Source organism: Panthera leo, chromosome A1 (genome assembly GCF_018350215.1).
Source record: "Panthera leo isolate Ple1 chromosome A1, P.leo_Ple1_pat1.1, whole genome shotgun sequence".
NCBI classification, from domain to species: domain Eukaryota; kingdom Metazoa; phylum Chordata; class Mammalia; order Carnivora; family Felidae; genus Panthera; species Panthera leo.
In genome coordinates, this window is record NC_056679.1 from 171930901 (window position 1) to 171955890 (window position 24990).

At 35.9% G+C, this 24990-nt stretch overlaps 1 protein-coding gene across 5 annotated transcripts in view; it reads left to right on the forward strand.

The window, feature by feature from the left end:
* The window catches only part of APC (APC regulator of WNT signaling pathway), a 149042-nt gene that overhangs the window by 103505 nt on the left and 20547 nt on the right, over positions 1-24990 (forward strand). For 3 of the 5 annotated variants that reach the window (XM_042945219.1, XM_042945234.1, XM_042945226.1), the window contains exons 7-10: positions 4088-4171; positions 12530-12634; positions 20323-20421; positions 23658-24036. In XM_042945219.1, the coding sequence (XP_042801153.1) occupies positions 4088-4171; positions 12530-12634; positions 20323-20421; positions 23658-24036 (667 nt within the window). The remainder of the gene's footprint in view (positions 1-4087; positions 4172-12529; positions 12635-20322; positions 20422-23657; positions 24037-24990) is intronic. The other 2 variants (XM_042945245.1, XM_042945253.1) reach the window with 1 other exon arrangement.

Below are 24990 nucleotides of genomic sequence, written 5' to 3' on the forward strand. Positions count from 1 at the left end.
GATAAAGGAATGCAGTAATGTCCCAGGATACAAAATCACTGTATAGAAATCCATAGCATTTTTATACACTAATAATAAACCACAGAAAGAGAAATTAAGAAAACAATCCCATTTATAACTGCACCAAAAATAATAAAATATCTAGGAATAAACTTAACCATGGAGGTGAAAGACCTGTACTCTGAAAACTATAAAACACTGATGAAAGAAATGAAAGATGTCACAAAAATAGAAAGACATTCCACGCTCATGGGTTGGAAGAACAAATGTTGTTAAAATATCCATACCAAAGCAATCTACAGATTTGACGCAATTCCTGTCCAAATATCAATAGCATTGTTTACAGAACTAGAACACATAATCCTAAAATGTGTATGGAACCACAGAAGAACACAAATAGCCAAAACAATCTTGAAAAAGAGCAAAGCTGGAGGCATCACAATTTCGACTTCCAAGTTATATTACAAAGATGTAGTAATCAAAATAGTATGGTGCTGGCACAAAAATAACTACATAGATCAGTGGAACAGAATAGAAAAGCCCGAAATGAATCCACAGTTACATGGTGAATTAATCTTCAACAAAGCAGGAAAGAATATGCAACAGACAAAAGACAGTCTGTTCAACAAATAGTGTTGGGAAAACTGGACAACAACATACAAAAGAATGAAACGGGACCACTTTCTTACACCATCCACAAAAATAAAATCAAAATGGATGAAAGACCTATACGTGAGACCTGAAACCATAAAAATCCTAGAAAGGAATGCAGGCAGTAATTTCTCTGTCATCAACCATAGCAACTTTTTCTAGGTAGGTCCCCTGAGGCAAGGAAACCAAAAGCAAAAGTACACTTAGGACCACATCAAAATAAAATCTTCTTAATAGTGAAGGAAACAATCGACAAACGAAGACAACTGACTAAATGGGAAAATATTATTTGCAAATGACATATGATAAAGGGTTAGTATCCAAATATATAAAGAACTTATACAACTCAACACCCAAAGCCAAACAATAAATCCAATGAAAAAATGAACAGAAGGGGCACCTGAGTGGCTCCATCAGTTAAGCGTCTGACTCTGGACTGTTGGTGAGGATGTGGAGAAAAAGGAGTACTCATGCCCTGCTGCTGGGAATGCAAACTGGTGCAGCCACTGTCGAAGACAGTATGAAGGTTCCTCAAAAAGTTAAAAATAGAACTACCATATAATCCAATAATTGCACTACTGAGTATTTACCCAAAGAATACAAAACCATTAATTCAAAAGGATCTCTGCACCCCTGTGTTTGTTGTGGCATTATTTATAATAGTCAAATTATGGAGACAGACCAAGTGTCCGTTGACTGATGAATGGATAAGGAAGAGTGGTGTGTATATGCAGTGGAATATTATTCAGCCATAAAAAAGAATGAAATCTTTCCATTTGTAATGACATGGATGGAGCTAGAATATGCTAAGTCAGGGAAAGACAGATACCATATGATTTCACTCATATGTGGAATTTGAAAAACAAATTAATGAAGTGGGGGGCAGAAATAGAGAAGCAAACCAAGAAACAGACTCTTAACTATAGAGAACAAACTGATGGTTACCAGAGGGGAGGTGGGTAGGGAGACAGGTGAAATAGATGACTGGGATTAAGGACTGTACTTAACATGATGAGCACTGAACAGTATGTAGAATTGTTGAATCACTTTATACCTGAAATTAATGTAGCACTGTATGTTTACTGGGACTAAAATTAAAAACTTAATGAAAATTTTTAAAAAATATTTTATTGGTGGCAGGGAGCTTGTTACATAAAGAGGAAAACCAGTATTCTGAAGCTGATTGTGTATAGTTTTGTTGTTTTCATGTAAAGCCAGAAATTGTTTATCATATGGTTGTAGAGGTAACCACTGATATCTGCGGTATCTTTATAGAGCTACTGAAAATACAGGCATTTTTCCTTCCTTCACCATGTTTTCATGATATAAATTAGATAAGGAAGGGTTTGTTAGAGAAATTTATTTACCTTAAGTTCACTGTTTTCACAATTACAATAGAGTATGAGCATACTTATAGTTTTATGAGGGAAAGGAGGAGAGGGAGGGAAGGAAGGATTTGGTTTTGGGAGGGTTTTTTTGTTTGGTGAGCACAATTTTGAGTTTTTCTGTGGTTATTTATCATAACATTAAATAATAGCGGCAATAAATGTTTTTACTGTGTAGTAAAATCATAAGGATACTGTATTTAAATAAAACTAAATAGATCAGTGTAAGTTTTATAGTATAGATAGCTAAAGCTATTTTAGTACTTTTATTATTTATCTGTTGGGATATGCATGCTCAGGAATCTTTTACTGATAGGGCACACACACACAAAAAAAAGTTTAGAAATGACTCCATCTAGCTTCTAACACATTTTTCGCCCATTAAAATAATTACCCGTAATTTTTCATGCCTCAATATTAGGATGTCACTATAGAATTATTTCAGAAGATGATACAACATTGATAGTACTTGTTTCTTTCTTTTTTTTTTTTTAATACACTTTCTTTATCAAGGGTGACAAACCAAAACAAAAGCCTGAACATGTAAAAACCCAGGGTGCTAGAAATACAAACTCAGTTCATTCAAACTCAAGCTCATCCAGACCCTGGTCGCAATCCCTAGTGAGGTACATGTGAGCACCAAGTCAGGGAGAGGGGGACAGGAGTGATGCCAAGAGAAAGAATGGGAAGGGGACTCCCATAGGCCCCTAGGGATCACCCTCACGGTGGTACCTCCACCTTCCCAGTGACAGTGAAGACATACTAGGCCCTAATCTTTTGACCCTCACCCCAGCCCTGGCCAGGGCTTCGAATGCCAATCCCAAATGGTTCTACCCTCCCTTGCTCCAGCCTCACTTCCACCCTCACTTCTACCCTCACTCTTCTCCACACTCTTCCCTGTGATTAGTAGCAGGTTAGGATACTGTGTGAGCCACAGTGAGTCTGGGGGCCAGGAGAGGCAGAGTGGAGACGGGTGAAGAGAGGAGATGAAGAGCTGTCCAAGGATCCCTCTCCTCATGGGATCCCAGACCGTGCAATCAGCAACTCTTTTGCGTCCACTCAGATCTGAGAAGGTGCACTGTGGGCATAAGCAGCTATCCTGGAGACCTGCTGTAAGTCGGAAAAAAGGGATGGGCTCGCTGGCCAGCCTTTGGTGGGGCTGGCTGGTTTGAGATGGCAACGGCAGCAGTTTCTTCAGTGGGTCAGGCTGCAGCTCAGCACAGCCAAGCGGGTGCTGGGCAGTACTTTTTTCTAAAACCTATGTGTTTGTTGTCATGAAGGTAATTAAAAATCATTTCACTTTGCAAGGTTTTCATATACAAGTGATTTGGTTTTTCTCGCTTCCACTTGTGTTCATAAAAATTAAAGCAAAATTTAGCTTTTTGTAAAAAGCACTTTTCCCACATTGTTTCAATTCCATGTCGTTTGATCTATAGTAAATTCTTTGTGTTCATTTACTGGTCTTAAGATAATGGGGAAGCACAAAGCTTCTAACATTGTGATCCTAGTGTTGGGAATAAAAATAATGTTTAGCTGCAGAGGGTATTTGGGAAAACTATATCTGAAAGGTACATCTGACTTATAATAGGAATAACTCTGGGAAAGGTTAGTCCTACTGTTTAAACCCTAATATTTATAAAAACAAATCAGATGTTCTTTCCCTTAACACATACACCATGCTTTCTTGAAATCTGTTACATTATACTAGCATCTGGATAAATATAAAGATCAAACTCAGGTGTAATTTTGTCTTTGGACTATTTTTTGAGAATGACTTAAATATGAATTTTTATACCACATGTGCCATGCAATTTGATACATGACTTTATGTGTACAATTTTCCTAAATAAATCTATCATGTAAAGTTAGATGTATTAAAAAATTGAACTGCCCCATATGTCATCAGTGTGTGACTATGTACACATTATCTAACTTATTATGGAAGAATGATGTAGCATATCCCTGAGCTACTAAATGATAGCCATAGTATGACTATTTACACTAATGTTTTTAATAAAATTAGATCTAATTTGGTCACTTTTTTATTTTAGCGAAGAGTAACCAGAATTCAACAAATAGAGAAGGACATACTTCGTATACGACAGCTTTTACAATCCCAAGCCACAGAAGCAGAGGTTGGTAAATTGTTTCTTTTTCATTTACAGACACAAAAATAGGTAATTATTCTAAGAAAAGAAAATATGTATAATTAATGTGACATTGAAATATAGATGTTCTTCTAGAGAATGGAGACACTTCATAAGTTTTTTTCATGAAATTAAATGAATTATCAAAAACCTTGACTATGTTGATCTTTTAATAACTCCTATGCAATTAAAATTTATCGAGCCATAAATACAGATACCTTACTTCAGTTATCAAATTACATATAATCAGATAACTAACTTAATTTGGCTATTATCAACTAGTAAATAAGCTATAACTTGTATGTAATTCATGATTAAAATTCATCATACAAAGTTATTTATGCTTGCTCCACAATCCTCATTAAAATGACACTAAAAGGATGAAATTAAAAAGGCAGAGACAAGGGAGGTAACATCATAAAATTTGGGGAACTGAAAAGCAGGTAAATAAATGCACTGTTTTAGCATATGGCAGTGAATTAACCCCTAAGTCAGCAATAGAAAGTCATGAAGCAACTCATTTTATACTGTGGAGTTCCAAAACAGTTACCTCTGGATGTGAAGATTAAAAAAAGTGACTAAAATTTTAGTGAGAGGATGGTTGAAAATGGTTAAGAAGCAGGTGGCACCTCTAGAGCCTGTCTTCAACTCTCAGTAGCTGGGTGAGTTCTTTCTAATCCCAGCAAAAGATGAAGGACTTATTCTAGAAAGAAGAAAAGATCTTCAGATAGGGGTAAGCCCAGTGTAACTGAAATTACATGCTAAAAACTGAATTGAGTGAAATTTACCTACTGAATGCTGAAACCCTCACTGAATCCAGGCTTATAATACAGACAAGGTGCTAGAAGCAACTTCTTTAAGAAATGTGATTAACCCAAGAAAACAGACCTAAATGTACTGACATTGGAGGATTCCCCAATAAAACGACCCAGCTGGACCACCCAAAAAAATAGCTGTAGTTGCCAGTCTTTATCCCTCATGTATAGAGCTTCACTTAACCTTTTCATAGGTAGCCCATTCCGAAGTAGGGATGGACTATGCAGAAAGAAGAACACTTTAAAACATAAAACGAACATTAATATTCTCAGATAAATGATAATGCATCCATAGTGCAAAGAAACCATGGTACACAAAAGGAATATTCAAAGAATTCAGGAAAGAGTTCTTAGGAATTAAAATTGTGGTAGCAGAAATGAAAACTCAGAGTAGAAGATAAATTTTCCGGAAAATAGAACAGAAAGATATGAGATGAAAAACAGAAAAGATGAGAAAATCAGAGAATCATTCCCGGAGGGTTCAATATTCAAATAAAGAGGAGTTCCAGAAAGAGAATGGAGGAGCTAGAAGGAGCAAATGATCACAGAAGTAAATTAAAATATCCCAGAACTGGGGGGCATAGTTTTCCAAATAAAATGGTCTCTCCAATATCTAACACCACAGATGAAAATAATCCCACAGCAGGCACATCATGGTGCCATTTCATCTCACTAGAAATAAAAAGAAAGTCCTAAAACATTCTGGAGAAAGGAAAACAACTTCACACATACAAACAAAAATATAAATGTCTTTAGATACATAAACAGCAACACTAGAAGCTGGGACGTAGAATACCAACTTCTTAAAACTTCTGAAAGAAAATTATTTCCAGCTATGTTCTAATACCTGTTTCCTGACATACTGGGTGTCCTATAATTCTACTCAGTTCTGAAACTACCCAGAGTGTAGACCCCATATTTAAGGGTAAAGTCATTCCCAAGACTACCATCACTTCAGACACCAATTGCAAGTGTCAGGCATCCCCAAGCAAACTGCACTTTACTTTGCCCACCTTGCTGTAAATTCTACCCTAAGTGGGGATGTTCCAGTACAATTCACTTCTGACAGTAACTACCTAGAGTTAACCTAACACATACAGGTTAATGGTAGAGTCCTTCACAAAAATAACCCCACTTCACATGCCAAGCTACCCATACTTCTGCCCAACTGGCTACAAAATTGGGGCTTCCCACACCTGCCTAGGTTCAGTAATTCACTGGAATGACTCAGAACTCATTGGAAATACTACACATACAATTACAGTTTTATTTTAGAGGATTCAGATCAGGAACAGCCGAATGAGGAGACTTACAGGGCAAGATGTGGGGAAAGTGAAGGATAAAGAATGCAGAGCTTCCGTGCTCTCATAGAGTCTGGATACATCATTCCCCCACACATCAGTATGTTCATCAGCCAGGAGGCTCCACTGAGCTTCAGTGTCCACAGTTTTATTGGGGTTTCATTATGTAGACATGCTTGATTACATAGGTGACTATATGATTGACCTCAATTTCCAGTCCCCCTCTTCCTCCTCCCTGGAGACTTGTCTGACCCAAAGTTCCAATCTTCTAGTGACCTGTTTCTTTATGCCTGACTCTTAGTATCATAGGAACTTTGGCTGCAGTACATCCGAATTTGAAATATGTAGAAACGTGTTTGCTAAGTAGGCAGTTTAAGTACAAGTACAATTAAGTCCTACTCCTAAAAGCAGTTTTAACTTGGCTGTCCTAAGCCAATGAAAACCAAATAATATATGTATAATATAAGGAATAAGTTGTCCATTTTGCAGTGTTGACTCTTAAAGACTAGAAAAAAAAATGGTGTCTCTGCTCCTTTTTCAGTTTCACTAGTGTTGTTACATGGTAGTATTCTGGTCGTTATAACCTCTTTGACTTTACGGTGTAGTTTATCTTTTTTTTTTTCCTTGATTAAACTTATTACACTCTATTTTTAAAATTATTTTTAAAGAGGCAGCCTTTTGTTTTCATTGAGCAACACTGCATTTTATATTTTCTCTTCTGACATTTTCTGCTTTGAGTTTCCACTGCCAAGTTTCTCACTTCTTAAGTTACATTTTTTTCTTCCGTCTTTTTATATTCTGATTATTACTGTTTGTCTGCATCTAACAAGTTCTTTTATATTTTGAAATCAATATTCACATTTGTTTTTTTAGTTGATTGAATTTTTTATTTGTATGAAACAGCTCTCCTTATTACATTTAATGCTCTTCACCTTAAATTTCGTTGTTTGCTATTAATATTACTACACTAGCTTTTTGTTATCATTTTCCCACTATAGCATATTCCCTCCCTGTATTTCCAAAATTTCCAACTTTCTGGCTTCTGGGAGGCCTAAAAAATTGTCATTTGTTAATTGCAATCCTTATTTTTCAGCATTAGTATAAGTTTATTGCAGGTTGGGGACTTGTTCATGTTGTTTGGATTTGTTCAAAACTTTTTATTCATATCATTGGATTTGGGTCCAACTGTCTACCATTGTGATCCAGTCTCTCTTGCTTTCTTTTGTTATGAAAATGATTATGTCAGTCATAGCCTACAGTGGTTACATTTAGTCTACTAGTTCAGTGAATGTACATTAAAGGAAGGTGCCATCTCACATTTAAGAAAGAACCAAAATCTTTTTTTTAATTTTGCTTTTTGAAGTTTTTTTATTCCATTGTCGTTGTTTTGCTAATATAGATAAGTGGGAGAACCTGGAAAATGGAGAAAACCAGGGTTTGGACACTCATAAATTCGTTCATATTCCGTGTATACAGGGAAAGAGAAGATTTCTGTCAAATAATTTCTCTACAATGAAGCATATTTCTTACAGCACTGTCTTTGTCCTACCTGCTGACAACTCTGATTTAGGGTTTAAATGCTGTACATAATTCAAGTGATGTAATTATTGCACATGGTTCAAATCTCAAAAGTTACAAAAAGATATGTGAGACAGCCAGTGCTACCACTTTCTTGTTTATCTTTTCAGTTGGGTTATTTACTGACAAGCAAATACGTTTGGGGAGATCAAAAAGATAGGAGCTGTGAGAATTTTAGCATGGTTGTAAAATCTCTAGATAGCCAGTGAGAAATATTTATTAAAATCCTATGCAAAGTACTTTTACAACTCATTAATAGGGAGATAGCTCAATTTTAAAATGGGCAAAAGATTTGAATAGACATTTCACCAGAAAATATACAGGAATGGCTGATAAACATGAAAATAAGCTTATCATCATTAGTCATTAGGGAAGTGCAGATGAAAACTAGAGTGATATCCCACCTTACCCCATTAGGTTGGCTATAATCATAAAGACGGTAATAAACATTGGCAAGGATGTGGATAAATACAAGCCATCTTACATTGCTGTTGAGAATGTAAAATAGTATAACCACTTGAAAACAGTTTGGAAGTTGCTTAAAATATTAAACATAAAGTCACCATGTGACCCAGTAATTCCACTTCTAGGTATACCCGTCCAAGAAAGTGAAAACATGTGGCCACACAAAGACTTTAACTTGAATGTTTATAGCAGTATTATTCATAATAGCCCCAGAGTAGAAACAGTGCAAATGTATATCAACTGGTGAATAAATAAACACAATGTGTATATCCTTACAATGGAGTACTGTTTGGCTGTAAAAAGGAGTAAATTGGTGATACATACTATAACATGGATCAACATCAAAAACATTATACTGAGTAAAATAACCAGACATGTAAGCCCATATATTTCATTTATAAAAAATGTCTAGAAAAGGCAAATTTATAAAGACAGAAAGTGGGTAAGCCAGAGACATGAATGGGAATGAGGATTGGCTGTAAGTGAGCACAAGGAATCTTATTAGAATGGTGAGAATGTTCTAAAGCTGGATTATGGTGATGCTTGGTAAGCTTACAGAAAAATTGTCTAAAATGGGTGTATGTTGTGGTATATAAATACCTCAACAATTTTTTTTTTAATTTTTTCAGCCCTTAGGGTAGACAACTTTGAGGAAGTTGTCCAGCAATGCTGGAAATGAGATCTCTAGTTAGATTGTTCTTTTTTTTTTTTTTTTTTTTAAGTTTATTTATTTTGAGAGAGAGTGAGCACAAGCAGGGCAAGGACAGAGGAAGAGGGAGAGAGAGAGAATCCCAAGCAGTCTCTACAATGTCATCATGGAGCCTGATGTGGGACTCAAACCCACGAACTGTGAGACTATGACCTAAGCCGAAACTAAGAGGGGGATGCTTAACCCCCTGAGCCATCCAGGCACCCCAGGATTATTCTTTCATAAGAATCAGCAATAGTTTCTTTACCTTCAGTGTTAGCAGTATCTTTGGACAGTGATAAAGAGTGCAGGCAGGCCTGTAGCCTAGGATCAGTAAAAGAATAAAGGGAAGTAAATAACAAATAAGGAAAGAAGAAAAAGGAAAGAAAATAAAGATAGTAAGTGTTAAATATTAGTTTAGGCCCCAGAGTCAGACTTGTGATCCCCACTCTGACTCTGCCATTTACTAAGTATGTGACCTAAAGCCAGATACTTATATTATCTGTTTCTCAGTTTCTTTATCTGTATAGTGGGGATAATAATAATACCTATGTCACAGAGCTGGTATGAGGATTAAATGAATCAATAGATGCCAAGTGATTAGTGCATAGTAAACATTAGACTTTTTTTTAACTTTATCATATTCATCATCCTCACCATCATCAAATGGGCCTGGTAATCCTTCAGGACTACTGTGTTTCTGTGGATCTCCATTCTTCTCTTGGAAATGACTTATCTCCTTCCCTTTAATAATTCCACCTCCTCCTTCCTAGAGAAATCAGAACTGCCTGCCCTTCCTATTAGGAAGCATTCTACCTTCCTTCTTGTGCTTTGGATTTTCAACTCCTGCCTTTTCAGGGACTTCTTACTCTTATTTCTTTTCTCACATTTATCTTCTTCTTCAGTGGTACCTTTGCACTGACATTTAAACATCCTCAAGTCAAGACTCAAGTCTTCATAATATAAAATGAACCTTCCTCAATTCTGCCTCTCCCTGCAGCTGTCTTCCTTCATCTGTCCCCTTCTCTCCCTCATTGTCTTTTCCCACTTCCCCACTCTAAAGGTGTTTCTAGACTCCAAGTCTGTATTTTCTTCCCACCATCCACTCTTAAAATACACCAATCTAGTCTCTACTCCCAAATGGATCATCAGTGACTTCTGTATTATTAATTAAATTGGTATTTTCAATCTTAATCTTGACATTTTCTACATGATTTAACACTTCCTGTTTCTTGAAATATTCTTCTCTTGGCATCTATGACAACGGTTTTTTGGTGTTTTCCCACCTCTTTGGCTTTTATAGGCTCATGTTCTTTTATCTGGACATTAACTATAGGCATTCCTTAAATCTTCTCTTTTGTCTGTATTAGCTCTCCCTTAGACCATCTCATTAATGCTTAGAGCTTCACTTACCTTCTATACACTGTTGGCTCTCAAATTCATTTTCTAGCCCTGAGTTCCAGACTCCTAAATCTGTCTGCCTACTCTGAATCTCCACTAAGATGTCTCAAAGATACTTTAAATCCAATATATCCAAAACATAATTAATGATCTTCTCCTAAGTCCTTCTTACCATGCCTCTACCCCCTCCAAAAACCCCTCACGCCCTTACTATTACCTTCTCTGCACATGACACCATTGTTATTCAGTTGTGTAAGCTAAGGAACAAAGGAATTATTCTTGACACCACATCTCTTCCTTTACTCCATATCCAATCATATCAAGTTCTTCAGATTTACCTCTCTGTCTCTACTTCTTTTATCTTTACCACTGCTTGCCTAGTGTCAGGTACCATCATCTCACACTTACATTGATATATTAGCCTCCAAACTGGTCTCTATGTTTCCTATCTACTTAGGCCATTTAAATTTAAAATTAAAATTTTACCTTAAAAGATCAATTTATATTAACTTTTCCCATTAATAATCTAGTATTGGTTATGTGAGGGCAGGAGTGACGTATGAGAATTATACTAAAATTCAACAAAGTAAGATTTATTGTTTTTACCTTTTTTTTGTTCTGTTCTCTGCACATGATTTTTTGATGTACTAGAACAAACCATGCCCCCTCCTACTCTAGGTCCGTGATCTTTTTATCTAAAACCTTCCTCTAACCCTGTCCCTTTTCCCAGAATTCCTGTTTATTTTTTAGGTCTCAGTTCTAACAGTACTTCCCTAAGAGGACTCTTTCCCAAACTCAGGCCTTGTGATATCCCTCTGCTATACATTCTCACAGCACTTTGTACTCTTTATTTCAGTGTGCTTGTCAAAGTTTTAACTTTATTGTTAGGTCTCTCATTATTTGATAGTATCCCTGATGAGACAATAAGCTTGAGCACATAGAGCAATGTCTGGTTTTGCCAGCCCTGTAGTCTCTAGCACCTAGTACAAGTAACAGAGCAGATGCTCAATAATTACTTTTGCATTGACATCTTTAATTATGTTAGTATAAAGTCTTTGTGTTTTTAGTGGTTTTTGATTCATTTTATCTCTCGATTGACTTTGTGTATGTCTCTACTTCTGTTGAATTTGTTGAATTTTCTAGTGTGATTTTCAGATGATACAATTCTTTTTCTGAATTATTGGGGCTTCCTCATTCTTGCCTACATATAACTCATGCTGGCTTATTGATGGAAATATTGCATGTAAAGTAACTTTTCAGTCAAAATTTAAATGGTTTAGGAAAGCTTGGTATGTAAAGAAATTTTAGTGGAAGCCATTTTGTAATTTAATTATCACTATTAAATATGCCAAGTTTTTTAAAGGGTGATTTTTATTTTAGAGTATCATTTTCCTAGAGCAAGCAAGCACATTTGTAATTGTTGCTATGAAAAATAATGGAAAAATTATTTTACTTATTTGATTCTGCAGTGGTATTTTTACAGAGTGACTGCTGTGTACTGGATATAATCTATCCTGAAATGACTGCTTTTACTGGATATAATCTGTCATTTTCATTTCATATAACAGATGGTGGTTACATTAAAAAAGGTTTTTGGTTTTATTCATATCAGATTCTAAGAGCTTATTGATTTCATCTGACTTTTATTAGCAGAGGATGTATATATATTCTGTGTATAAATATACCTATACGGAAGGTATTTGTAAGCTTAGGTAATAGTTTAACTGTTATATTTGCAGCTACATTGAATGCCAGAACCATGTGACCTTGTGGAAGAGACACTTATTTATTCTAGTGGGGTTATATCCCTGATAGTGATGCGAGCACAGCTGGTGGAGGATGGTGTTTCTGTGAGTCTCAGAAAATCCTTTGTCTTGTGCGGCTCTAATGCTCAAGGGACACACTTCACTTTCCTCCTGCTGAAATAGTCGACTGCCAAACATGCTGGAGGTTATGAAGTATAAAGTGCAGTTCTTTGCTTTTGTAAACCTATATAATTGATATATTCAGAGCTTTAATACAGGACAGGAAAAAAAGCTGTGGGCTAAGAAAGCATACACCATTTTTGCATGTAATGATATTAACTCCATATTAACAGAGGTCATCTCAGAGCAAGCATGAAGCCGGCTCACATGAAGCTGAGCGGCAGAATGAAGGTCAAGGAGTGGCAGAAATCAACATGGCAACTCCTGGTAGTGGTCAGGTAAAGAAATTTATTGGTTTTCTTTTTAATTAACTATTTAAATATTTCTAAAGGAATATGGGGTGAGATAGTCCTCAGAATGATCTGTAAATCTTATTGATTTCCTTAATCCTGAATGGATATCTCCGGAAGAATTTAGTGCCAAAATGCTATATCTAAAAATGTTAGATATTTATATAAACATCTAACAATAACGTTTCAAAATTTCTAATTTAGAGCTATATTTTATACCTCTAAATTCTGTATTTCTGTTTTAGTCTGAAATGATTAACATGAGTAGAGGGGTTTTTTTGAAAAATAAATGCTAAGCTGCATTTTGCTTATATATATGATTTGACCTAGTTGTTATTGCTTGCATTGAACAGATTTGCTCTTTCTCTAAGGCATTCTTTGAAAGGGATTATTTGCAAAGACATTTTTATGTTTTTAAAAATGATCATAAGGACTTTGTTATAATTCTTTTTTTCTTTTGTACTTTAACATTACATAAATCTGAAATCAAAATTTTATAATTGAAAAACATGATACTAATGCTCATAAAAAGTAAAGAGACCTAGCCTAGTCATGTTTAACCATTATCACATCATTGCTAGCAAAATTGTGGAAGTCAACTTGATTTTTTTTTTTTTTAATGTAAAACGGTTGTCTTGTTATCCTGCCATTAGTTTTCTATTAGAGTTTTATTGGAATGCATCCTCATATGACAGAATTTTCCTTGGGGTGTTACATATTCTCCACATTTTTTTCAATGAATATTTTTTTGTTGTAAATGAGTGATTTTTTAAAATAGAATTTCACTAAGTTTTTAAAGATAATTTCCCTACTCATGATGTAAAATACTCCTTTAGTGTCTCTGGTTGTTTTTGATGATACTATATTTTTAAAAAAGAAATGTATTAAAATTTAAAGCTTAAAATGTCTCATAATTATGTAAATTTATTTTACTGAGTTAAAAAAAGAGATACTTCATTTTTAGTATTACTAATTACCATTATACTGGGGGAAAACTTCAGCTATAAATGGTAAACTGGGGCAAAAGAAATTATATTTAACACATTTGAGTTATTCTTTATATTTTGGGAATTATTCGGGAAGTTTATATTTTCCTCCACATATCTAGAAAGAAGAAAATTTTTATGTTCTTGACAGAAAAAAATTGTTTGCCTCAGATTAGACCACCTATTAATGCTTTGGATCATGTTCCAGTTATTATGTATTTTAAAGTCTCATTTATCAATAAGTTGTCTATCCCATTTAAAATCTAATAACTGAGGGGTGCCTGGGTGGCTCAGTTGGTTAAGCATCTGACTCTTGATTTCAGCTCAGGTCATGATCTCACAGTTCATGAGTTCAAGAACCGATTTGGGTTCTGTGGTGACAGCTCGGAGCCTGCCTGTGATTTTCTCTCTCCCTCTCTCTCTGCTCCTTCCCTGCTTATGAGCATGCACTCTCTTGCTCTTTCTCAACATAAATAAACTTTAAAAATAATAATAATTGGATCCTTACCACACTTTTTATATCAGAATTAATTCTAAGTAGATTAGATTTCATGTCAGAAATAAAAATTAAAAATATAAAAAGATTAGAAAATATATACATATAAAGATTAGAAAAATGTGGGTAGAATGATTATAATCATGAGGGAAATCATGAGGTGGGAAAACGGAAAAAATCAGTAGCTTTCACATAAAAACATAAAACTCAAGTACACCATAAAATTATGGCATGGTTACAAGACAAAAATTAAGATCTCATTATTTACAATTATTTATAACAAGAAAAAGTTACGTTTCAAAATACATAAAGTATAAATTAATTAAAGATCATTAAAACATGAACAAATGACGTGACATGAACAGGAACTAAAAAGAAAAATAAAATGACGTTTAAACATATGGAAAGGTCATCAGTTTCATAGTAATGATATATAAATATCAACTATAGCCAAAATAAGATTTTTTTTTTTTTTTGGATGCCATTGGGTAGACAAAGATCATTAACATTCAGTGTTGATAATGGTAAGTTTATAAGCATTCTCGTGTGAAATGGAACAACCTTTCTGAAAAGCAGTTTTGTAAATAAGCATCTAAATTTCTAGCTGTACCTGCCTTGTGGGTCATCATTGCAATATCTAACATTTTATGCTATGAGGTACTCAGTCAAGAGTGTTCAGACATGTTTGAAGAGATTCATCATATTATTTATAATAACAAAAATTAGAAATAAATGTATATTAATCAATAGGTAACTGAGTAAATTATCATTTGACTGAGATAAGTGGTTAAATGGCTCTGGAGTCAGCAGTACCGGGATTAATCCCATTCCTCTGCTAACTAGCTGAGAGACTGATCTTGGACAAGTATAAACTCTGAGCTTCAGTGTTTCCTCTAGCAAAATAAGATGATATCGTTGTGAGAACTAAATGCAATATGTACTTAATACAGTTTTTGGTGGATATAGACACTCATTAAACATAATAGCTTATTGTTGTTAATAACTAATAATTATGATTTTTTAAGTAAAATTATGTGCCAGATGTTATAGTAGACTCTGGAGAGATCGAATTGAAGAGGACAAACAGTCCCAGGCCTCATAGAACCTACGTGGTACATGAAACATCCATACAAATGTTAGAAATGATAAATTAGATCTCTGTTTATATAGAGATCTTCTATTTCAGCCTTGCCTTTTCTAGTATATTTTTCATATTATAATCAGAGTGATCCTTCCAAAATACCTGCTTATATTGCTTATTTATTTAAACCTTTCAGTGGCTACCCACTGCCCAAAGAATAAAATCCAAATTCTTTGTTGCCTGCTTTTTCAACATTATCACTATATGCCCCCATTTCTCTACACTCCCTCAACTTCAGCTTCTTCGGGTCCTTGAGTATGTCCAGTCCTTCCACTCTCTGCCTGGAACTCTCCTCTGTTTCAGTTCACCAATATGTGTTCTACTCATCCTTCCCCTCAGTTTAAATGGCAGGCACTCTTCCAGGACATTTTCCTTGCTCCTGCCTCCCTAGAACTGATTAAGTGCTCTATCAGGTACTATTTCTGTTCTCACCGAATTTAGCACAATTTATTATAGGTTTAATTGTCTTCCTTTTTAAAATCCTTTAAGCTGAACTATATTGCCATTGCTCACCATTGTAACCGAGCAAACTAACATAGTACTTGATAGACAGTAAATGTTTAAATGCTTACTGAGTTTGGGGCACCTGGATGGCACAGTTGGTTAAGCATCCAACTTTGGCTCAGGTCATGATCTCATGGTTCATGGGTTCGAGCCCCACGTCAGGCTCTGTGCTGACAGCTTGGAGCTTGCTTCAGATTCTGTGTGTCTCTCTGTCTGCCCCTCTCCTGTTCGTGCTCTGTGTCTCAAAAATAAATAAACATTAAAAAAAATTAATGTTTACCGAGTATTAATACATGCTATTAATTTAGAAAAATAATTTTAATATTTTTTCTTAAAATAAGTAATCTTCCATACTGTACATATGTATATGTGTGTACATGCATAGAAAAATGAAGGAATATTCAAAATGTTACCAATGATATCTCTAGTGTTGGGATTATGTTGTTTTTACTTTCATATTTACATTTTTATGTATTGTGTGAATTTTTTGTGATGAGCATGAGATCTGTTAAAAACATTGAATCGGTGGCAAGTATTCATTCTTCAAATGGTGAATTTTGATATTGCCATAGATTCTGTGGTAAATATGATAAGACATTTGTTTGGCAATATTAGCCATAGACTCTGCCACCAAATCGGTGTTTCTGTGGCACTAATATTGCTAATGTCATCTATTTGGTTACTTTTAGTCACTGTTTAAAACAATACTACAGCTACTCCAAATCCTGATGTAGCTGAGTGATCTATATCTGTGGGACTGTGATTCAATTAACCAAGATTCCTTTAACTATCTTAATAGGATCTATATACATGACAACCTCTTGGGATTTCTTTTTTTGTTTTATTATTTGCTCCAGAAATAAAAACCATTGACAATAATTGAATATGAAAATCAGATCTCTGACTCTCTCAGGATCAAAGTAGCATGATGCAGCAAAGCTCCTATCCTTGCGGACTTATCCCTATCACTGTGTGAAGTACATTGTACACCCTCTCTCACTGGTTTCTGGCCCACATCCTTTCTGCCAGAATGATCTTTACAAAGATTTAATCACCTCGTTATAAAACCCTTTATTGGCTTCCTTGGTTCTTAGAATAAGATAACCCTTTATTAGGACCTGTATAATCTAGCTCTTATCAAACTTGTCAGCTTTACGTCACACTTTGCTCTTACCACTTCAGCCACACTGGCCTGTTAGTAGCTCATATTTATTGGGCTTTCTTTTCCTGGGCATCCTGTGCACAATCTATGCCCCTTCCATATAGTGCTCTTCTCATCCCATTTTACTCCATTAACATCAGTCCACGTGTCTTCGCGTTTAAGCATGACTTTCCCAAGAGGCTTGAACATACAAATCCCATTGTTATAGGCCATCCTAGGACATTCTTATTCTTTGAAGAAGACTACATTTGCAGTTTACATTTATTTGTGTGATTATTTTATTAGTATTGATTTTCCCCACTAGACTAAACTCCAGAAGGGCAAAGATTTTATCTAGTTTTGTCCATTTTCATATCCTAACAGTCCCTGGTAAATAGTAGATAACAGTAAATATATGTTAATTGGAAGGAAGATCTGGCATCCCTTCTAGAAATAGTGTTTCTTGATCTGTGATTAATCTCCCCTGGAAGTTAAATGTAAAGAAATGAAATGAAAGACGAAGTTAGAAGTAAATTATACAGGTCAGATCCCTGCTTGCTTAGTATATAACTGTATGTGTAATTCATTTATGAATTTGTTCTTAGCTTTTCTATTTAAAGTTTAGAACCAGATCTCTAGTGAGAGCCAGTAAGTAGTGATGAAGATCAGCCAAGACTGAGAAAGAAATGAAATGATAGAGGAGAACACTTTGCTGCTAATAAGCATTTTAAAACTTTTTACTATGCAAAACTTCAAACATATACAGAGACAGATAGAATAATAGAATAACCCACATGTACCCTATCTACCTTGCCCTCCCATTTTATTTTTGAAGACGATCCAGCATCATCCTTTCTTCCATAAATATTTCACTCTGTATTTCCAAAAGATAAGAACACTTTTTAAAAATATACAACTATTTGGGCACTTGGCTGGCTCAGCCAGTAGAGCATGTAACTCTTGATCTCAGGGTCTCAAGTTCAAGCTCTCACATTGGGCATAGAGCTTACTTAAAAAAAAAAAAAAAATTCAAAATATATAACTATATTGCCATTATTATATTCCCAAAGGAACTAATAGTAATATATCGGATTATCCAGTCAGTATTCAAATTTGCAGTTGTTTCATAATGTCATAATTTTTCACAATTTATTTGACTCTTTTCAGGTAAGGTTCGTGATTGGGTTTGGTTATAGTCTGCAAAGTCTTTTAATCTATAGTTTCCTTTTTTGTCTCTTGTTTTCTGGATGTTTATTTGTTAAAGAACCAAAGCTATTTGTTTTATACAGTTTTCCAAAGTCTGGATTTTACTGATAACATCTCCATGGTATGTAGTTTGACATTTCTATCTTCTGTATTTCCAATAAATTGGTATTTGGATCTAGAGATAGAATTCGCCTTGGATTTTCAGTTGTTTTGTTTTATTTTTTTTTATTTTTTTTTTTTTTTAACGTTTATTTTTGAGACAGAGAGAGAGCATGAACGGGGGAGGGGCAGAGAGAGAGGGAGACACAGAACTGGAAGCAGGCTCCAGGCTCTGAGCCATCAGCCCAGAGCCCGACGCGGGGCTCGAACTCACGGTCTGTGAGATCGTGACCTGAGCTGAAGTCGGACGCTCAACCGACTGAGCCACCCAGGCGCCCCAGTTTTGTTTTATTTTTGCAAGTCTTTTTCAGAGTGGCATTATGGTCTTCTCATCTTTAGTCAGGAAGCACATAATGTCTGGTTGTCTCTCTTTTTGTGATATTATCAGTAACTGATACCTTATGCCCAGCTCCATTAATTCATTAGGGGTGCAAAATTAGCTGGAATACTTCTGTAAAGAGAAACTTCTTCTTATGTACTCTTTGATTACTACCACATACAATTTGTTTCTGCCTTCAAAAAGTTTACATTCTAGCTTTTCCTTTTGAAAGGTTAAGAACTACAACAGAATACCTGCCAATATTGCTATCTAGGTGGATGTTATTCTTATAATCATTATTTTTAATCAGTAATGAATTGTGTTAGCTATGTCCTCTATTTTAATAGGTCCCACATATTTATCTGCAGCCCCAGATAAATATGTCCAGAGTTGCATCCTGGTTTTCACATGTCCATTTTTCCTGGGGGTCAGTATATTGAATGGTGATCTCACTTCCCACACTGAAATCTGTTATCTCTTCCTGAGTTTTATGTATTTTTTAATACCAGCATTATCCATGCATTTATCCAAGCTCAGTGCCTCCACGTTGTCCTTGGCTCCCAGTGTCTCTTTACTCACATCCAGTCAGTTAGCAAACCAATTGATTCTGTCCCCTACACATGCATATCCCCAGGGCACTCAGTCAGTTGAGAACCTGTATCAGGTTCTATGCTGAGCATGGAGCCTGCTTAAGATATTCTCTCTCTCTCTCTCTCTCTCTCTCTCTCTCTCTCTCTCTTACGCGCACTCTAATTATTTTTTTAAAAAAAAATTTTTAATATAGAGTATTCTCACTTCCTTACTTTGTGTCCTGCTCACTGCTCAGCTGTTGAAAATACCCTCTTCCTGATTTGCCATCTTTGAGCTCTGCATCCTGTCTTTTCATACTCTTTTAAAGGTATAATTCTGGTTGTGCCATCCTCCTGCCTAAAGTCTAGTGGCTCCACAACGCCCATGGTTTGAAAGCAACATGTTTAAAATGACTCATGAAACACTTAATAATTTAACCCAATCTTTATCTCCCACCATACACCTTGTGCTCTGTCCACATTAAACAAATACTCCATGCTCTCATATTTATTACCTTTACACAGACTGTTCTATATGTCTCCCTACTCCAAGATTCTAGGCCTACCTTAAATGTTACTTTATGCAGCCTTTAGTAGTTCCTTAGCAAGTAGTTGTTTCTTCCTGTTTTCCCTAAGTATTTTATGCATTTTTCTGCTGTGGTGCTTGTAACATCACAGTGCAGTTATTTATTTTTTCATCTCTTTCTCCAATGAGGTTTTAAGCAGTCCTCTCTATACTATGAGCTCCTGGAGAAGTTAGACTGAACCAAATTCCTAGTTAGTTTTGTGTGGTAATTTAGAGCATTTCATCAATCAATAAAGCTTTCTATCAATAAATGTTTATTTGACCAAATGTGGTTTCATCTGTTTTGATCTGTGGAAAAATACCACTCTTAGAATTGCTTCAGTGTTTGGTTACTTCCACACAGTAGTTTAACTTCTTTTGCAGCACATCTCCTTTTCTTCATTTTTGCCTTAAAACCTACTTAAGTTCACAGGTAAAAATACTCATCTTGAGTGTTAAAATGTCCACACTTTTAATTGCGTATTTAGCTCTTTACCTTAAAGACAGTTCATTTGGTGCACCTTAACATGAAGTTAGCTCTATTTGTTTATAATCTAGATCATTCTATTCATAATTTGCTTAATTTCTAGGGTTCAGCTGCGCGAATGGATCATGAAACAGCCAGTGTTTTGAGTTCTGGTAGCACACACTCTGCTCCTCGAAGGCTGACAAGTCATCTGGGAACCAAGGTAACAGAAGATTACAAACTCTGGTCACTAATACTATGAGTACTTTGCTCTAAAACATTCTTCACTCATCTTTTAAATTCAGCTAGAGGACAATTCTGGTTCCATCTCTTCTTAAAGAAACATCTTTTTATACAAGAGGGCACAAAGGAAAAAGGATTATAAAAACTGCCAAATTAGCTAGTTTTTTATTCTTTTTCAGCTTTATCGTGCACTTCTCTGCAAGTACTCTAAGCTCCAGCCACACTGGCTTCCTTGCTGCTTCCCACGCACTACCTGTAACTTTTCTGCCTCCATGACTTGCCTATGATGGCACACACATCCACTTTCTACACCACCACAAAATGGCTGTCAGAATCCGAGGCAGCCTTTAGAGCTCTTCTTGGGCTTTACTTCTTTACAGAACATTTTCTGATTCCCAAGTTCCTCTCACCTCCCCTTGTGGTCTGTCTACCTCCTCGGGGTCACTGAAGTTTGCATGAAGTACTCTCTTTCTTTTTTTTTTTTTTTTTCTTTTTTTTTTTAATGTTTATTTGTTTGTTTTGAGAGAGAAAGAAAGAAAGCATGTGCAAGCAGGGGAAGGGAGAGAGAGAATCCCAAGCTGGCTCCATGCCGTCCACAGAGCCCAACAAGGGGCTCCATCTCATGAACCATGAGATTATGATCTGAGCTGAAATCAAGAGTCAGACGCAGACTGAGCCACCTACATCCCCCTGCATGAAGTTCTCTTGGAAATAGGGACTTTTTTCCTTAGTCTTTTGCAGCGTCTAGCACAGAACCTGCACATAAGGGTGTTTAATAAATATTCAGTGAATAGAAAAATTATCAAAATGGAATGTTACCCAGTGTTGGTAAGCTAGTTTTTTTAGAGTCTCTCAGATATTAGCAAGTATTTTAGGACTTTAGAATGGTATGTTTTAAAAAGAAAATAATTATTGTATTGTTGTCATCTCTATAAGTTGGCCAGAGTCTTTAATATTATATTGACAAAGATGAAATTCTAATTTAACTAAACAGTATATTTTTAGTTAAATCTCACTAATTCATTAACTGTTTTCACAGAATACTCTATGTATAATCTTTCTTTACTTTGACAATATAATGGCTCTTAGGAAAAGTGTTACTGAAATAATGCTGATTTAAGAAATGAATTTAGAGTAATCAGAGATAATTGTTAATATGAGATTTAATACTTTTAATAACTCACAGCTGCTAATTGAGACCTCTGGTATGCCAGTAACTGTGTTAGAAGTTATGTGTACATTTTCTCTAATCTCAAAAACACTTTTTTAAATAAGAAAACTGAAGCAAAAAAAGTTCAGGCAGCTATTGCATATTTAAATTGGAATTCATCCCCAGATCTGTCCAACATCAACATGTAATTCTTACTATAAAGAAAATCTAATATTCAGCAGTACTACTGCATGAAAATCGGCAGCTAGAATACCATTTCCTGTTGAAGTAACTGGTGAATGATCATATTAAGACCTTACTACATTTTTTAATGCCAGCTACTGTCCTATACAGGTATTATTTCATTTAATCTTCACAGAGGAAATCTCATTAGGTTAATGTCTCCATTTTGCAATTGAGAAAACTGGTCTCAGAAATCAAATAACTTGGTAGTGTCACACAGCTCATTCCTAAGTAGTGGGGCCAAAATTTGAAAGCCCAGTTTTCCACGGTTCTCCCTTCCTAAAACTTTAATATCTAAAAAGTAGTGTGTGTTTATGTATTTAGAGTTTCTTAGCCTCAGCATTGTTGACTGGATAATTCTTTATTATAAGATGTTAAGCAGTATCTCTGGTCTTTTATCTTTTAAATGCCCATAACACTTTCTTTTGCAGTTGTGACACCAAAAAATGTCTCCAAAGCAAAGCATGTCCTAAGAGGGCCAAAATCACCCCTGATTAAGAACCACTGATTTATAGAGATGATACATTCTTTATATAATAGCCTCGATTTTTATGTAATAGCTCTCACATTGAAATGAGGCTAACCATGGTGCAAGATAACTGGGTGCTGTTTCCAGTCTAATCTGCTTCTGAGCAAACCCTTAGAATTTGTTGTCAGAGAGTTATTGATGTTTACTGGTTGCTTTAAAAAAAAAATGGTTAAGACATCTGGCCTTGAAAGGGGCGCCTGGGTGGCTCAGTTGGTTAAGTGTCCCAACTTTGGCTCAGATCATGATCTCACGGTTCGTGAGTTCAAGCCCTGCATCCGGCTCTGTGCTGACAGCTCAGAGCCTGCAACCTGCTTCGGATTCTGTCTCCCTCTTTGTCTGCCCCTCCCCCGCTCGGACTCTGTCTCTCCCTCTCTCAAAAATAAACAAACATAAAAAAAAAAAAAGAAAGAAAGAAACCTGGCCTTGGAGCACCTAGGTGGCTTAGTTGGTTGAGCGTCCAGCTTTTGATTTCGGCTCAGGTCATGAACTCATGATTCGTGAGATCAAGCCCCGAGTCAATCTCTGCCCTGAGCATGGAGCCTGCTTAAGATTCTCCCTCTCTCTCCCTCTTTCTCCTTCTCTCTCTCTATCTCTCTCTCTCTCTTTCTCTCTCCCTCTATGTGCCTCTCCCCCTACTCTCACACACCCTCACTCTCTTTTTCAAAATAAATAAACTTAAAAAAAAAAAAAAAAAAGAATCCTGGCCTTGTACTCCCTATATGATCATGGCATTCTTCCTTTTATGGCAGAATATTTTTATATGTATAAGGGAGAAATTATATACTTTTAACAATATTATAATCTGGTAAAGGTTAGTGATTGTTGAAAACTAGTATGTAGTAAATAATTGTTGAAAAGTTTTCTATTTATTGATTATAGTTATAAATTAAAAGAAGTACAGTAAAATTTTAAATTGTACATTTAAATAAACCACATTCCTCATTGTGTGTGTGTGTGTGTGTGTGTGTGTGTGTGTGAAATCGTTTGATTGTCATTCATTATAATCAATGGGTTATTACCAGCTATTCCAGAAAAAGGGCAGTTTAAGTATGTAAGAAGCTACTCTCTCTTTCAACACTGTATGTCACCACTGCTTCTGTTTATTCATATAAACAAATTGGTGATGATTATATGGATTTTGAAATAATGCTCATTACTTCATCCTGGAAAGGGGGTTTTGAGTTTTGTTTTTCTTTTTAATGAGTTACAATAAATATCCCATTCATCACTTCATTGGTGTTAGCATTTGGATATTAAAGTCATAATTTTGTTTCTAAACTCATTTGGCCCACAGGTGGAAATGGTGTATTCATTGTTATCAATGCTTGGTACTCATGATAAGGATGATATGTCGCGAACTTTGCTAGCTATGTCTAGCTCCCAAGACAGCTGTATATCCATGCGACAGTCTGGATGTCTTCCTCTCCTCATCCAGCTTTTACATGGCAATGACAAAGACTCTGTGTTGTTGGGAAATTCCCGGGGCAGTAAAGAGGCTCGGGCCAGGGCCAGTGCAGCACTTCACAACATCATTCACTCACAGCCTGATGACAAGAGAGGCAGGCGTGAAATCCGAGTCCTTCATCTTTTGGAACAGATACGAGCTTACTGTGAAACCTGTTGGGAGTGGCAGGAAGCCCATGAACAAGGCATGGACCAGGACAAAAATCCAAGTATGTTCCCTGTAGTGCATGTTACAAAGCAAATGTAAAGTTTTGTAAATGAAAACTTTTTAAGTTAGTATGTCGTCTTTATGAGTGGAATATGAGTGGGATATAGGAATGGGAAGTTCATAGTAGCCATCTACACTGCTAACATAGTTTAAAGCTTAAGTCTGTATTTTTCTAGAAAAAATTGAGCAAAGGGCAACCAAAAAAGTACAGGGAATCAAGAGATATATAGTCATAGCATCATAGTATATTTAGAAAGAACTTGAGCAATTATGTTTTTCCATCCCTTTCCTTTTATAGATTAAGCTCAAGAAAGTGACTTTATACAAGTTTCTTCAGCAGTTAGTGACCACACCATAATCTTTACATTTGCATAACATTCTGTTCAGTGGATGCAGAGATATGTTATATCTGTTATGTTATTTGGCCCTCACAACAACCTTGTGAAGTAGGAAGGGAAAGTATTATCTCCATTTTACAGATAAAGAAACTGAGGCTCGGAGTGGCTGAAAGACTTGCCTGAAGCCTCATAGCTACTAAGTGGTAGAGTCAGGAACAGAGGCCAGATCTTCTGACTCTCAACCCAGTGCTCTTCCCACTGTACCATCCTACTTCAGGCCATGGGCCCCACTTACTGGGAGTGATCAGCCACCCAGCTCTTTGCTGAGGGAGAAACCCTGGGCAACCAACCCCTCTCCATCAGCAGGGAACATGGGAGTTGGGACCCTTGGGGACATAAGTTACTTCATTCCTGTAGCAAGAACCAAAAGCAGTAAGTATATAAGGTAAGATCTTCTTTTCACCTGGTAAGAAAACACACACACACACACACACACACACACAGAGGCACACAGGGTGGGGACTGTTGTAGTAACCTGTTGATTTAGGGACAAGGGGTGATGGTGAGAACACCATCTAGGAAGATTTAGCAGGTTTTTTTTAGCTTACGTATAAAGG